The sequence below is a fragment of the Diadema antillarum genome, unplaced genomic scaffold (assembly GCF_040938485.1).
Source record: "Diadema antillarum isolate AM-2024a unplaced genomic scaffold, OU_Dant_1.0 scf00000006, whole genome shotgun sequence".
Classification (NCBI taxonomy): Eukaryota; Metazoa; Echinodermata; class Echinoidea; order Diadematoida; family Diadematidae; genus Diadema; species Diadema antillarum.
Window position 1 is genome coordinate 4,150,957 of NW_027270895.1, and position 14,272 is coordinate 4,165,228.

At 37.9% G+C, this 14,272-nt stretch overlaps 1 protein-coding gene across 1 annotated transcript; it reads left to right on the forward strand.

Annotated features, from left to right (window-relative positions):
* The first annotated feature begins 941 nt into the window (after positions 1-941).
* Positions 942-13,990, forward strand: LOC139715886 (uncharacterized). Its single transcript, XM_071627439.1, has 5 exons — positions 942-1,047; positions 7,845-7,988; positions 10,282-10,494; positions 11,450-11,779; positions 13,507-13,990. The coding sequence occupies exons 1-5, from the start codon at positions 942-944 to the stop codon at positions 13,629-13,631; spliced, it is 918 nt and encodes a 305-aa protein (XP_071483540.1). The 3' UTR covers positions 13,632-13,990.
* Positions 13,991-14,272: the final 282 nt, after the last annotated feature.

The window sequence follows — 14,272 nt, forward strand, 5'->3', positions numbered from 1 at the left end:
ACTGAAAACATATAAAAGGTTCTGTTGCAGGACTAACTGTGCGATAAATTGCTGTATATTATAATATACAGTACACAGTCACGACGGTTAGCTGCAGCGAAAGAGACCTCGGCCGCGAGTTTATACATCGGATATGGACGTGCGTGTATCAGGGACGAGGGTTCAGTGGATATACGGCTCGCCGCTCATGCTGCTTCTAATCTGTAAGTTTGAATTTATATTCGTTCTGCTTTCCTGCAGCTAACGAAAATGTTTATGTATAACTTTTGATAGTGTGCTCTGTCTTTCTTTAGTAATTTGATTTGTCATGAAAGAAAGATATTATTCAGCGGGTGCGATTTGTCATATTGCCATCTACTAGTATGTGTGTTGATATATACATGTATAACATCCGGTAAAATTGACTATACGCCGCACAGTGAGGTCACAAATCCTACGCCGAATCTTATACCGTAGCAATCTGAAGAAGGGTCTACGAACAAAGCAGACCAATCATTAAAATAATATGACAGAAACCAAATAAAGTCATTTAGGACTTGGTTTGACATACTATTAGTAAATCTAGTATGGGGCCTATATGAATATAGGGGCGCTGTAAAATAGTGGATAAGACTCCAGACTAGCGGTAAGTCTTCAAATTAGCGGTAAATTTTATAATCCTTGATGCTGATTGGCTGTGACGCCTAATTTTGACGGTAGTTACCATTGAAATTCAACGGTAAGTTTTATGCAACGGGCCACAGGGGTCTCGGTTGCATAAAAGTTACAATTATGGTAACTTTGCCATCCAATGGTAACTACCATGGCAACAATACTCAACAGCCAATCAAAATCAAGAATTCCATGGAAGTTATACCATTGGATGGCAAAGTTACCATAGAACTTTTATGCAACGGGCCCCAGACTCCCAATCGGAGGACCCGAGTTCGATTCCCGCCAACATGACGTCCATGCATGTGCAAGATGGTAACCCATTCACCATGTCCCTCAGCCGACCTAAGTTCAACTTAGAGTTCAAGTTAGAGTCCTCGTACGCCACCTACGATCGTTTCTAAAACATCGTCCTACTGTTCAGCATTTGCGTACGTCGTTAAAGTAATAAAACAGAACGTATATTCAATACACTTCATAAAACCGTCTGTCTGAGCTAGTGTAAAAGGTTCGTGGTGGACTAGGCCTGTCCGATGTTATGATGGACAATCGTGCCAGTGTGCAGATTCTTAAGTTACTGATTATTGGAAGCAGCATTTTATCATTAAATCGTGACGTCAGGCAGTACCAGTTAATATCATTCTAATGCGACTGCGGGAAAAGAACATTCTATCACATCAGTTTTGGAGACCAAGCATAAGCCCAGCCAGGTTTCTAAGGAAGAGATAGCGGAATGTGTTATTGTTACCATATTCCATGAATAAGAACCCGTGGTCAACGGCCGTCATGTGCATCAGCGTCTGCATAATACTGAGCCTACTTTGTGAGTTCTGGTAGTTTGTAATTTTCTGTTCGAGGTTAGTTACTAAGATATATATATATATATATATATATATATATATATATATATATATATATATATATAATATTATATATGTATATTATATATATATGTATATTATATATATATATATATATATATATATACCATATATATATATATACCATATATATATATATACCATATATGTAATCTTGCATGTACGTGCAAGAAAATGTTGTGACCACTTCAAAACTTTCAGGTGGTGGAGACAATCATTATAGGCCTATATACTCTCCAAAAATATCGAGTGAAAATTTTAACTCTTGAAGGAGTGAATAACAGAAAAGAGTGAATTTTGAGTGAAAATATTCATTTTCACTCATTCTAGAGTGAACTTAGGGATCACTCGAAGGCTTTGGAGTGATCCCTGAGGTTACTCTAAAATGAGTGAAAAATGAACATTTTCATTCAAAATTCACTCCAAATTTTACTCTAAATTCACTCTTTTATGTTATTCATTCCTTCAAGAGTGAACATTTTCTCTTTTGGAGATTATAATATGTAGGCCCAAGAAAGTCTAATATTCCACTATGCCTTTTTACAGAATATTGTTTTTTGTAAAGTCATGATGTTACACTTAGTATATCTGGCAATGGCACACTTTGTCATTCTGTGTCTTTGTTTGTATAATACATATCCTGATGAAGGTCTAAAATGGCCGAAAGCTTGAGAACAAAATAAAGGAAAGAGAAAGATATAGCTTTAAGTCTAGACCAGTGGAATATAAACAGTGTCTTACGCCTATTTCATATTATTTCATATATAAAATCATATACTAGTATACTAAAACGATAAATGCTAGCACATCAATAACCTTTGTAATGGTTGAGAAGATAACGTTGCCAATGAATCAAATCCATGCACCTAAGGTATGTCTTTTTTTCCTCAGATTTTGCATATTTTCCCCTTTGAACCTGAGGATTCCTTGCCATTTACTAGTATATAGGCCTACTTAACGCGTAGCTATATAATGATCGGATGAATATGAATATGAATTATGTGTCCGTTCCTACTGATTTCCAGTTTATAGAAAGATATTGTTTCGTAGTCGACATTGCTCTCCATCATGGCATTTATAGCAGGAGTTACACGGTTCCTCACGCCTCGCTAGATCTACGTACTGGAGCATCGCTTTAAACTTTATGATGCTTTAGATAGATAACACGTATTTCTTTTCACCGTCCCAACATCATTTCTTGTACCGGTATACGAAAAGTTGACCTAGAAAAGGTATATTTCCATGCTTTTTTAAATTTTGTGATATTCTTCTGTAAATGCGCAATGTCGTGTCAATCTATAATCATGCCATCGTTGGCATATTGATTATTATCCTTAAAAGCAGTTTCATATCACCAGTATTATTATAGGCCCTGATTTTTGTTTATGAAAAAGTTTGCAATTTTCAGTCTTTCTGTAAAATTTGTAATAACAAATTTAAAAACGAACAAAAAAAAAGCAGAAATGCTCAAATCTTGAAGAAGACACGAATCCAATACCAAATCTTCAGCAATTCAACATTTCGCCTATCAACTCTAAAACCTGTGTGCAGATGCATGATTTGATCGCCACAATGCTAAACATATCATCACCTTATGAATAATGTGAATACACCAGAAGAATCCCTAGCTCCCCAAACAGATAGTGTAATTAGAAACGTTATCACGTTGTGCCATATGCAGAGTCGCCAGTGAAAGATAAAGAAACAGCAAAGTCAAGGGAAAGTCCTAGATTGTGATGATATCATGTTCCTTTTCATGAAAATGAAAAAATCAGAGAAGCAGATCAATAAAAATTATGGTAAGATTATTAAAACAAAAAGTTCATGTAAAAGATAACAGAGCAAGGTAGCAGCTCTCCGTTTTGTTTCGTACGTGCAATTTCACTTATTTCAATTTTCAGAAATATTATGGGCATGCACAGACAAAACTTGTCTGGTGAGGGGGACATGCAAAAACGTAGCCCTTTAATGATTATTCAACAAGAAAATGTCTTAAAAGAAGCACTTCCTCAGAAGTATAAGAATGAATATTAGTGTTTTTTCCCATTTACCGAACGGAGAACTGCATGAAAAGTGAATAAGAAACTATTCGTCTATTCAGCGATAGGCGAACAGGGCATTGAGTTGGCTCAGAGGTATATAAGCGTTTGCCTCACGATCCAAAGGACCCGGGGTCGATTACCGAGTTCCACTGAGCAATGTTATGTGTATACCTCTAGTAAGAGGTAAAATACTGTCCCTCGGATAGGACATAAAAAGATGGAGGTCCCGTGTATCAGTATAGAGAGAGTCACAACTCATGCACGCAAAAGATCCCGCTTCATTTATTTCATCGCAAAGAGCAGGGTGTTTAACCTATATGAGTAACCGAACCGCCAGAAACCGCCCGTCTGGCGTCTTCCTAAAACACCCGAATTGCAGCACGTTGGCCTTTTTTTTAATACTTTTATGCTTTACCATTTTTATTGCTTTCATATAGAAATACGCAATTTTAAAGAGGTTAAAGGACAACAAAAGTGTGTCAGCATCATTTCTTGACACACAATTCTCTTGAAGTCTTACAGGCTTCCAAATTACTGTAACATAACATATTACCAAGACAAAAATAAACATGTTGTGAGCTATTTCGCATTATGGTATGTAATATATATTTAGAAAACTGTCAAAATGAGAGTAATATTGCTGTACCTTAATAGTACGGATTTTTCAATATTATTGCTGAAGGGTTAACCCGGTGAAGTGGTCCCGCCTATAATATTGCAGCTGAATAATATGGGATATCCAGCAATCTTCTCCGACTGAAACAAACAAACAAAGAAACAAACAAAAACATGCATGACAACAACAGTGAGCTATGATCATCTCGTTAAAAAAAAAATGAACAGCCAAAGTTGATACGAGGAAAAATGGAGGGAATTGAGAGGGGAGACGAAAAAAAGTAATGTATACTCTCTAAAAAAAATCGAGGGAAAATTTTCACTCTTAAAGGAGTGAATACAAAAAAAGAGAGAATTTAGAGTGAAATTGGAGTAAATTTTGAGTGAAAATGTTCATTTTCACTCGTTTTAGAGTGACGTCAAGGATCACTCCAAAATCTTCGAGTGATCCCTGAGGTCACTCCAAATGGTTGAATTCACTCTTTTTTGTATTCACTCCTTTAAGAGTGAATATTTTCACTCGATTTTTTTTAGAGAGGTGGTTGGGCTGTAGCCAGCAGCAGCATGTATTGGTATATGAGCAGTATTTAGCATACAGTTTTTCATCATGAAATAACCCATTCATCGCAACTATCATAGGGTGACACCACATTTTCTTTGCTCCTGCGACAATAATTATTCCTCCAGTCTACTTTCCCCCAAGGATTAATAGGGGTAGAATAAGGGTTGTGATGTAGGGCTTTAAGTTGAGTTTGATGTGAGGATTAGGATTAGGTTTAGCTTTATGTTTGTGGGTAGAATCTATGTTTGGCTTTTTCAGTGTATGTGTGTATATATATATATATATATATATATATATATATATATATATTATACGTATTCATGGGAGCAATATTGTCGCAGGACCAAATGTCATGGAACCGCAAACAGGTTTCCGTCAAGTCCAGTGTACAAGAGAAAGGACGTGTCAGGAGGCCGGAAGAGAGAGAGAGAGAGAAGGGGGGGGGGGGGGGTGGTCGGAAACAAAAACAGACTGTGGGTGTACCTGCATTCGTGATTGCACATTGAACAGTATAGCATAATTATGTTTAAACGAGACAAAAGGCCGAGGACTACTGAACAGAAATGAAACTTCATTGAACCAGCATAAACAATGCGATGAATATAAAGTAATTTCGTCACCAAACACAATCATTATTTCTAACCTACGCATGATACGCCCTTTTTCGTTAAATGACATTTAGAATACTTTAAGGATTTACTCTATTTGTTCTACGTGTGTATAATTGTTCCGTTCCTTCCTTTAGTTAAATGAAAATTGTTATAAGGCATGTTATGTTCAGAGGCCGTTGTCCAAGTCAAGCGTTTTGCTTATTGATAGCGGTCTCCTCCACCTGTACACGTAAAGATCTGAAATGATATCTATGTACAATTTCACATGATTATGTATTTGTAATGCGATATTTTGTCTATATTTTCGTGACTAGTGAATAATATGTTCGATATTGTCATACTTATCTTCTGTTACGTACAAGTGAAGAAATAAAGCTTACTGAAACTGAAACTGAACTGGAAAAAAAAACACACACACAAACAAAAACATAAAAAGACGAAAAAAGTTCACTCTATGGGCCAAGGTCACATTACCCATATAATATGAATGAATGACAGTTTCAATTACATTTTCAGCCTCATCATATTATTTTACGGGTTATTTTTATCCTCTTACAGGGTCATTCTTTGTTTTTGTTCACTCGATAGTCAGGATACGATGAGTTTGGGTCTTTGCTCTTTTTCTATGCGCTCCACAAGGACGGGCCACGGATAGACAACCAGTGGAGTGAGACGATAAACGGACGGGAAAACTTATCAGTGTTCATGTATAGGGGTCACAACAAATCATTAGTGTGTGATAGCGGTATAAATAAATAAATGAATGAATGAATGAATGATGAAGTAAATAAAAAAATAAATACGTATACGATAATAATTAAAAAAAAAGAAAAAAAAAAGGTCTGCAATGAGCACGACCGGCTCCACGTTTTCAAAAGTGGGGGCCCGCTTCCGGGTTTCGGCCTTCCCTCGCTCAAAGGTTTCATTCTATTCTTTCACTTCCGGGGTAAAAAAAAAGAAAAAAAAAAGGTGTGTGTGTGTGTGTGGGGGGGGGGGGGGTAAAGTGGTGACACCCTATGTACTCCTTTGTATACGGGTGCAAAAAAAGCCCTCTGCCCCCACCCCCTTACGAGGGCATACAGATGTGACAAGTCTCTAGCTATGACTGTATGATATCTGAAAATGGTTTTCATCAAGTGGGGTTCATCTTACAGCAACTGAGGATCCTTTACTTGTGACGGAAGAGTAACGGAAGTGCTACAGGAGCATAAAGTTCGTCATCCGCAGATTGCGACATGATGCGTGAAGAATATTGTGCAATGACCGAATCGATGTTTGTGTTCGGGTTTGACAAATTTGCAATGAGAGAATGATGACAACATCGAACTGATTTTATGAGAGTAGTGCAGAAGAGGATTCCGAATTATATAGACAACGACGTCTGTATCAAGACTCGTGATTTGGTGTATATGCGTAAAGTGAGAACATGTTCGTGTGTAGAATTGAGAGAAGGTGGGGGGGGGGGGGAGGTTGTAGCCCCTATATAGGGCCTACCCTCGTAACCCCACCGTCACACCAGTTTCTTTTTACTTTGTTGAATACGTGTATCTGAATAACTAATCCGATGGCATGTCATGAATTAATGTCAGTATATTTACTCCCGTTTAGTTTCGTGTTACGTGCATGGTTACTGGATAGCATAGTTGAGTAAAATCCTCCATATTTCCCTGAGGAACAGAGAATTTCTGTTGTTTTTATCATGATTATAATAATTATATACGGTTTTTATTTTAGAGACAGACCCAAGAAGTAACGATATCATATCATGATAAATTTGATTGTTGCGTTTACACCCCCTTCATGAACTATGCTCCTGCCCATAGCAAATGCGTTGTATTTTGCGATGGGGAAAAAAATCATAATTCATATAGTATATGGTTGATATTTATAGGCACTATTTAATACAAACATTCGTGAAACTTCTGCCTCTCGTAAAGTTAGTTGTATATGCGCCAGCTAAACTGGTTGTAAACAGTGAAGGAACTTCCTGAATGCTGGCTGAAGGGGGAAAATATTCACAAAATGCACGGATGACAAACACATGCAGGGGCCCGAATTCACGAAGGTGGTACAGTCTTTGTCCATGGTTCAAACATGGACAAAGACCGCAGTTTATATGGGACGCCAAGTGTCGCATGGCCTAGTCCTTCGTCACAAAATCAGTCATTTCGTCGACGAAATAACCACGACACGAAATAGTTCATTCGACACTATTGGCGCTCCATACCAAACCCCAACTGCGTGAATTCGGCCAGGATGTCATGCATGCACTCCATCTGCTATTTAGATTTGAAATTCATCAGTGGTATTTTATATAGTGTAATATGAAAAGAGATTTATTTCACTGTCATTGATTTGTAATTTGATTCGAGAAAAATAGAAGAAAGTGGGAAATAAATCTAACTTTGCTTAGCCTCAACTCAAGTCGCGTAAAACACGATGCAATTAAATACGAGTACTTTTCTTCTATATGTCTCCGCAGCGGTTGGTGGCGTCCTAGCACAGACGGGTTCAGAGAGCGATGTGACACTCAAGTGGGGTCAGAGGTACACCTTCCGGTGTCTACCTGTGGAGGACCAAGGCAAATATCATTGGAACGAGTCGATTTTTACGTGGACAAGTACCAGTGAGTATACAAATAATGAATCTTTAATGGGTGCAATGGACAGAATATTTCATGAGGTGAAAGATGAAAATTAATGATCCATTCAACGAGGCGCAGCGGAGTTGAATGGATTAAACATTTCATCTTTCACCGAATGAAATATTCTGTCCATTGCAAGAATGAAAAACATTTATTATTTGTTTTATATAACGCCTACAACAGATCCTTGTCATTTGCTGCTTTAGAAACAAGAGAAAATCTGAGATCGCGAGACTGCCCATAATAATTAAATGAGCGCTTTACACTATCACGCGCGCTGTCGCATACACACACTGCAAACGCAAGCGCGTTTTGACAACACGCATGTGTGCCGGGTAGCGTTTTTTTTTAAGACGGCACAGATTGGGGCATGGCGCGTGTTAAACCTATGGGAAAAACGTTGGGTTAGGGTTTTTGGTTATGGTTATGGTTATGGTTAGGGTTGGGGTTAGGGTTAGGGTTAGGGTTAGGGTTAGGGTTAGGGTTAGGGTTAGGATTAGGATTAGGGTTAGGTTTAGGGATAGGGTCCCCGATAGATTTTTAGTTTCCCCAATCTGTGCCGTCTAAAAAAAACACGCTGCCGGGTATCAGCGAGCGTGCAATGGAGCAAATCGTATGGACCCAAACTTGCATGGTGAATGGAGCCACAATTACACGGATGATGATGTCATAGTGAAATGGGCCGAATGATCAATTTCAAACAACCAATCACAATCTCTTCAGACGTTATATAAAAATAGCATAAAGACTCACTCCGTGGCGGTTTTGATTCTAGTAGGATTGTATTCATTACTGTTAACTTTATATCGAGTAGGAAGAAAAGTCGATAGGTCCTAATTCTCGCAACGAGACAAGCTAAGTTGTGAAATCTATTGAACGCCCAACTATAGGGCAAGAAAACAACAATGAGGAGAAAGTCTATGTATGTGCTAACCTTTATCAGGCAGAAATATATATCTGTTTTGTTTTGTTTTTGAACAAAAAGAGAAGAAATCTTATAGAGGAGCACAAGATAGACAGATCATTCTCACAACTCACCTCATCGTCTTCAAGGACTCGAGAAGACGAGATCCTCGATTATAATGATTATATTTATGAAGATTTCCTTTCAAAAAGGTGCTAAATCCACTTTTAATGGTATAAGGAAAAAAAAACAACTCGATTTTTATTTCACAAGCTTCTAACTGGTTTCATGCAATGAATGTATGTCCCATAAATTGTTTAGGCCTTCCCCATTTAGGATTAAGGAAAATGTGCCTATCTACGAGTCCTTCAGTGATTTTTGAAAAAGTAATGTTTTGGGAGGTTGTTGTGGATTTGGCACCTTTTGCACAGCATGTAAATGTTGTTTCGGCAACTGGTTCCTGTGAGTTGATGTGTATTTTTCTGGGACAATTTGTTATCTGTATACACATTCTCCACGTGTTTTCTATATCTCTCCAACGAATTCATATCCATTATACAGAAATGAAATATGTCACAGCTAATCACATAATATAGGCCTATGTGGGTAGTCTGGAAAGCTATAACAGGCAGCAAAGCTGGTCAGCCTGGCATTACTCCGGGTCAAAGTGCAGTCAAACATGCACACTGCGTGGTTTCTGATTGGATCCCCCCTGGATTTAGCATCTGCTAGAACAAAACAGAAATGGATTTTAGAACATTTTGGAACAAAACTCATTTTCATCGCCTGATTTCTCCATTTTCTCACAAGAATGTCAATACTTTTAAGAGTTTACTGTATGCATGCATGGGACTACTAGAAATGAAGGCATTTCTATTAAAAAAACCAAGACAAATGTGATGAAAAATAGATTTAGCGCCTATTGGAAAGGAACTTTTCATATCTTATCTCATCGCCTTCTTGGAGCATAGAAGTGGAGACGGTGAGATCTTATATTTCGGACCCGAAAATGTCGAGAATAAGACGAGGAATAATCATTATCTCGACTTCTGTTAAGGGCCCACACTTATAAATGGGGAGCATAATACTCACGTGTACGCGTGTTCGCATACAATTAGCCTCACATATTATTTTTTTAATTGTTGCTAACTTATTACGTGCAGAATGCAATAGTATAGTGACACCAGTATAATTATGACCTCTTACTCATTCAGAATGATATAATTGTGACAAGCCTGTCAACGTTCCACAGTAGTTTTGATTGTGACATGTGTTAAGTTTTACCTCGCATTGATTGTGAATCATTCCATATTTCCACATCTCCTCTATCCGCACTCCCCCCCCCCCCCACCTCTCGCTCCCTTTCAACAGATGGCGCACATCGTACGTTGTTAGTAAACGCGTTCCCGAGAGAACCTGATGTGAAGGAGTACCTGCCCGAACTTTGGGACTTCAACAGGACAAACGCGGAGCTTGTCTTGCTGAAGGCCGATCATAGGAACACGGGCTCCCTGACCTGTCAATATGGTCTCCACGGCTATCCAGATACTGAAAGAGAAACGAACTACAGCGTTAACGTAGTCGGTGAGTTTACGTCAGAACTAACTGAACATCACTATGTTATACTCGACGAACTAAATATATATTTGAGAGACGCAGCAAATGAGCACGTCGTTGGGGTGGACGTATCTGAGTACTCAAAAACTGATAATTAAGCAATTAGGCCTACATGATTATGCTCTTTATTACCTCTTTTTCTTCTTCACATAATTCACATACAGTGTTAATTAGATTATTATTACAAACGACATCATTTTTGCCGCAAGTACAGATACGTAATATAGGCCTATCATAATTATGTCTACACTTTTAAGGACTGCCATATACTTTGGCGAAAGAACACATGGTGATAGATTATTACGTTTTCCTTTTCAAATGTTTGTATACTCAAGAAATATTATTGGACCCGTTACAATTCCCGGCACCACTCTCCTAAAAAAAGCTTTCTATCACATCAATGCAATTACGTTCCATTTTCATCCGACAGAAAGTAACATTAAATACATAAGACGAGGTCTACACACTTTGACAAAGTATATGCTATCTCAACAATTTGTAAGAAGTAAAAATCACGAAGCATAATACGGAGTAAATTTACAAATAAGTGGAACGAGAAAAAAAAAAAAGGATTCATACCTTACAAGAATGACCAAAATATGAATTCATGTACCGGTACATCATAGCAATGGAAGAGAATGATCCTCCTCTGACATGCCAATTCAAGTCGACTTTAATGAAATGATTAAAATCAAACAGGGCAGTGATGTTTGACATTAATTTGACAACCCAGCGATTGTGGATTAAAATAAGAACTATATAGTGTGAAGTCATCATGTGGCCCATCGTTACATTTAGCGGTGCTTATCGAGAATAGAATGTTTCCCATTGCAGCTAAATGTGATAGCTGAAGTCGATAACGTCTGTAGTAATTTGCGCACATTCTCCGATGTTCCTGTTTCTTTTTGTTTCCACATCACAGACGGACCACTTGCGATCTTTTGTGACGGAAGGTCCAACGAGTCTACTCCGTGCAACACCGCTACCCTCCCGACTGGTACCGTGAAAGTAAACTTCACGTGCGCGAAGTATGGCGCGAGTAATTACAGCCAGCTTAGTCTGCGCGCCACCGTGACAGACGGGAGAGGGACGGTACGTGAGGTGTCGGAACTGCAGAATGAGACAAATGAAGACAAATCGTCGTCCGTTAGTATGAAGTTCGAGGTCGCCATGGACGGGAAGCAAGTCGAAGTCTCGTGCTCGCTGGTAGACAACGGCAGGGAAGTGGAAAACGCAATAATATCAATATCACGTGAGTAGTAGTTGGCATATAGTGTTAGGGACCGGAAAGTTGCGTCACAACCTGATGGGTATATAGGCACTATAGCAAACATAATCACTTATCAGTCTAGTCTGCGTCAGAGCGGTTATCGCCGTGGTGTAAGATTTTTCGTTTGTTAACTGTCGAAAATGCATTGTGCGATGTAAACTGGAGAACCTCTCAGAAGCTCTCATCAAAGGCCTTTAGCATTGTGCTCCAGAAATTGTCCGAAAATGGCGCCTGCTGATGATCATATCCGCAGTTTAATACCAGATAGTGAAGTTAGTTGCAATTTTAATCAACAGTGAGCCGATTTCTATTGCAGTCGGCAACAGTTTCCATTAGGCCTATTGTTTTTAAGCACAAAAGACGAAAACGGAGGCATTTTTGTTTCTATTATTTTTTCAATTGTAAGTTTGTCACTTAAAAGGGACATTAATTTCATGGCACACCCAACTTCGCTTGCATTGCAGTTTTCATCGGTTATTGCTCGCAGAAAGGCTAACGGGTGATGATGATAATGATGATAGAAAATCAAGGAATAATAACGCGTGTAATTACGAGATGATTATGTTGATTTACCTTGGATAGATAGGCTTATGAAACACACAAAGAAAATGTTCTTATCGAGTGTCAATGTCTTAAGTGTGGAGTCAGTGACATATTTGTTTATTAAAATCCCAGATTAAAACAAAAGGATGCATAACCCTTGGTACTCTAAGGCTCGTTAGGGTCACGTGACGAAGATGGCTACGTCACAATCCCGATCGAAGGCCATATCGGATGACTGGAGGCTAATCTGCAGATCTCGTGCAGCCGTTTAATAATTATGAAGTAGCAGATCCTGCAACAGATACATTTAAAACAATGCTTGTAATACACCTCCTTACTTTTAAAGAGGATACCCGGTCCAAACATGATAGTCTGATGAAAAAAAGTAAAATCTTAAGAGTTCAACTGTAAAACTTTAACTGAATTTGGATGAAAAATAAGGAAGTTATGACACTTTGAAGTTTTGCTTATTTCTGGAGAATAGTTCTTTTACATTATATATGAATATGCAAATGAGTGAGCTAACCATGTCATACCCTCATAATTTCCCATTGATTGTGTACAAAAAAAAATGCCAAAAAATTCAATGTTTCTGTAATTGAAGTCTGAAACATGACGTTCTTCCTGGTTGAATAACTTCAAAATATAAATCAGTTAGTGGATGAGGATTTGGGCCTCGGGCATAATTGCGTTTCAACGAAAAACTGGAAATTTCAAAATTTTATGTACGAACTATTATAATATTGGCATTATGGTAAGTTGTGAGGGAACGACATGTTCTCACTTTTCGTTTGCATACTCATATTGACTGTTCAAGAACTGTTCCCCCCCCCCCAAAAAAAAAAAATAGCAAAACTTCAAAATGTCATAACTTTCTTATTTTCCATCCGATTTCAATCAAATTTATACTGTTGAACTCGTATTATTTTATTCTTTCTTATCAGACTAACTCGTATTTGGACAGAATTTCCCCTTTAAGCTGCATGGAACCTTGAAAGAAGCACAGGACATTCCTGCCCCCTTGCTTACAGTATGTTTTATTTAAGTATTATTATAATAAATCACGTTGAATTATCAGATGAAACTGCATGGCTCACCGTAGCAAAATGTTTTCCTTAATTTCTAAATCAATGTATCATAACTGGCTATCATCTTGTATCCCGCAGGGACGGGACGGGACACCGGTGCAAGAAGGGCTGGCATAGTAGCTGGGACGACTGTGTCCTCGTTCGTATTCATCGCTGCCGTCCTCGTTATCGCATTCCTCTTGTACAGAAAAAAGGATAATTAGTTATTGTTCATGAGGAGACTGCAAATTACAAGCTTTGTTTTTAGTAATCTTCCTTATTTTCAATAATTTTAGTTTGGTATATATACTCGAGGCCATAGTATTTATTGTCAGTTCGCAGCATTTTTCTTTGTTACGACATTGTACTGATAATCGTGTTATACTCTATGTATGTAAATGTTTAGTGCTGTTGGAAATGAAGATGATAATGAAAAAAAATGAATGAATAAAGGTCGACATTCCATAGACATGTCCAAATGAAGATGAAAGTCCAACAAGCATCGATTTACACTGTCTAATGAACCAATAATTTGTATATGATTATTATGTATGCCGTATAATTGAATGTGTATGTTACTATATGGACGCCTACTTGCATGATACAATCCCATGCAATATAATTGGCATTTTCCTACATTATACATGAACAATATTTGCACCGCATTCCGCATTTAGACTATTTCACTGCCGCGGATTAGAATTATTTGTTATATTCTTCATCCCTTCGAAGAATTATTTTGCTGATCTGTATAATCGGACTGAATAAACTGTACAGAGTACTGTAAAATGTATACAATACATTGGACCAAAGATCTTCACAAAAATGAACTTAGAAAGAGTGAAAATCAATTACTTTCGTGATG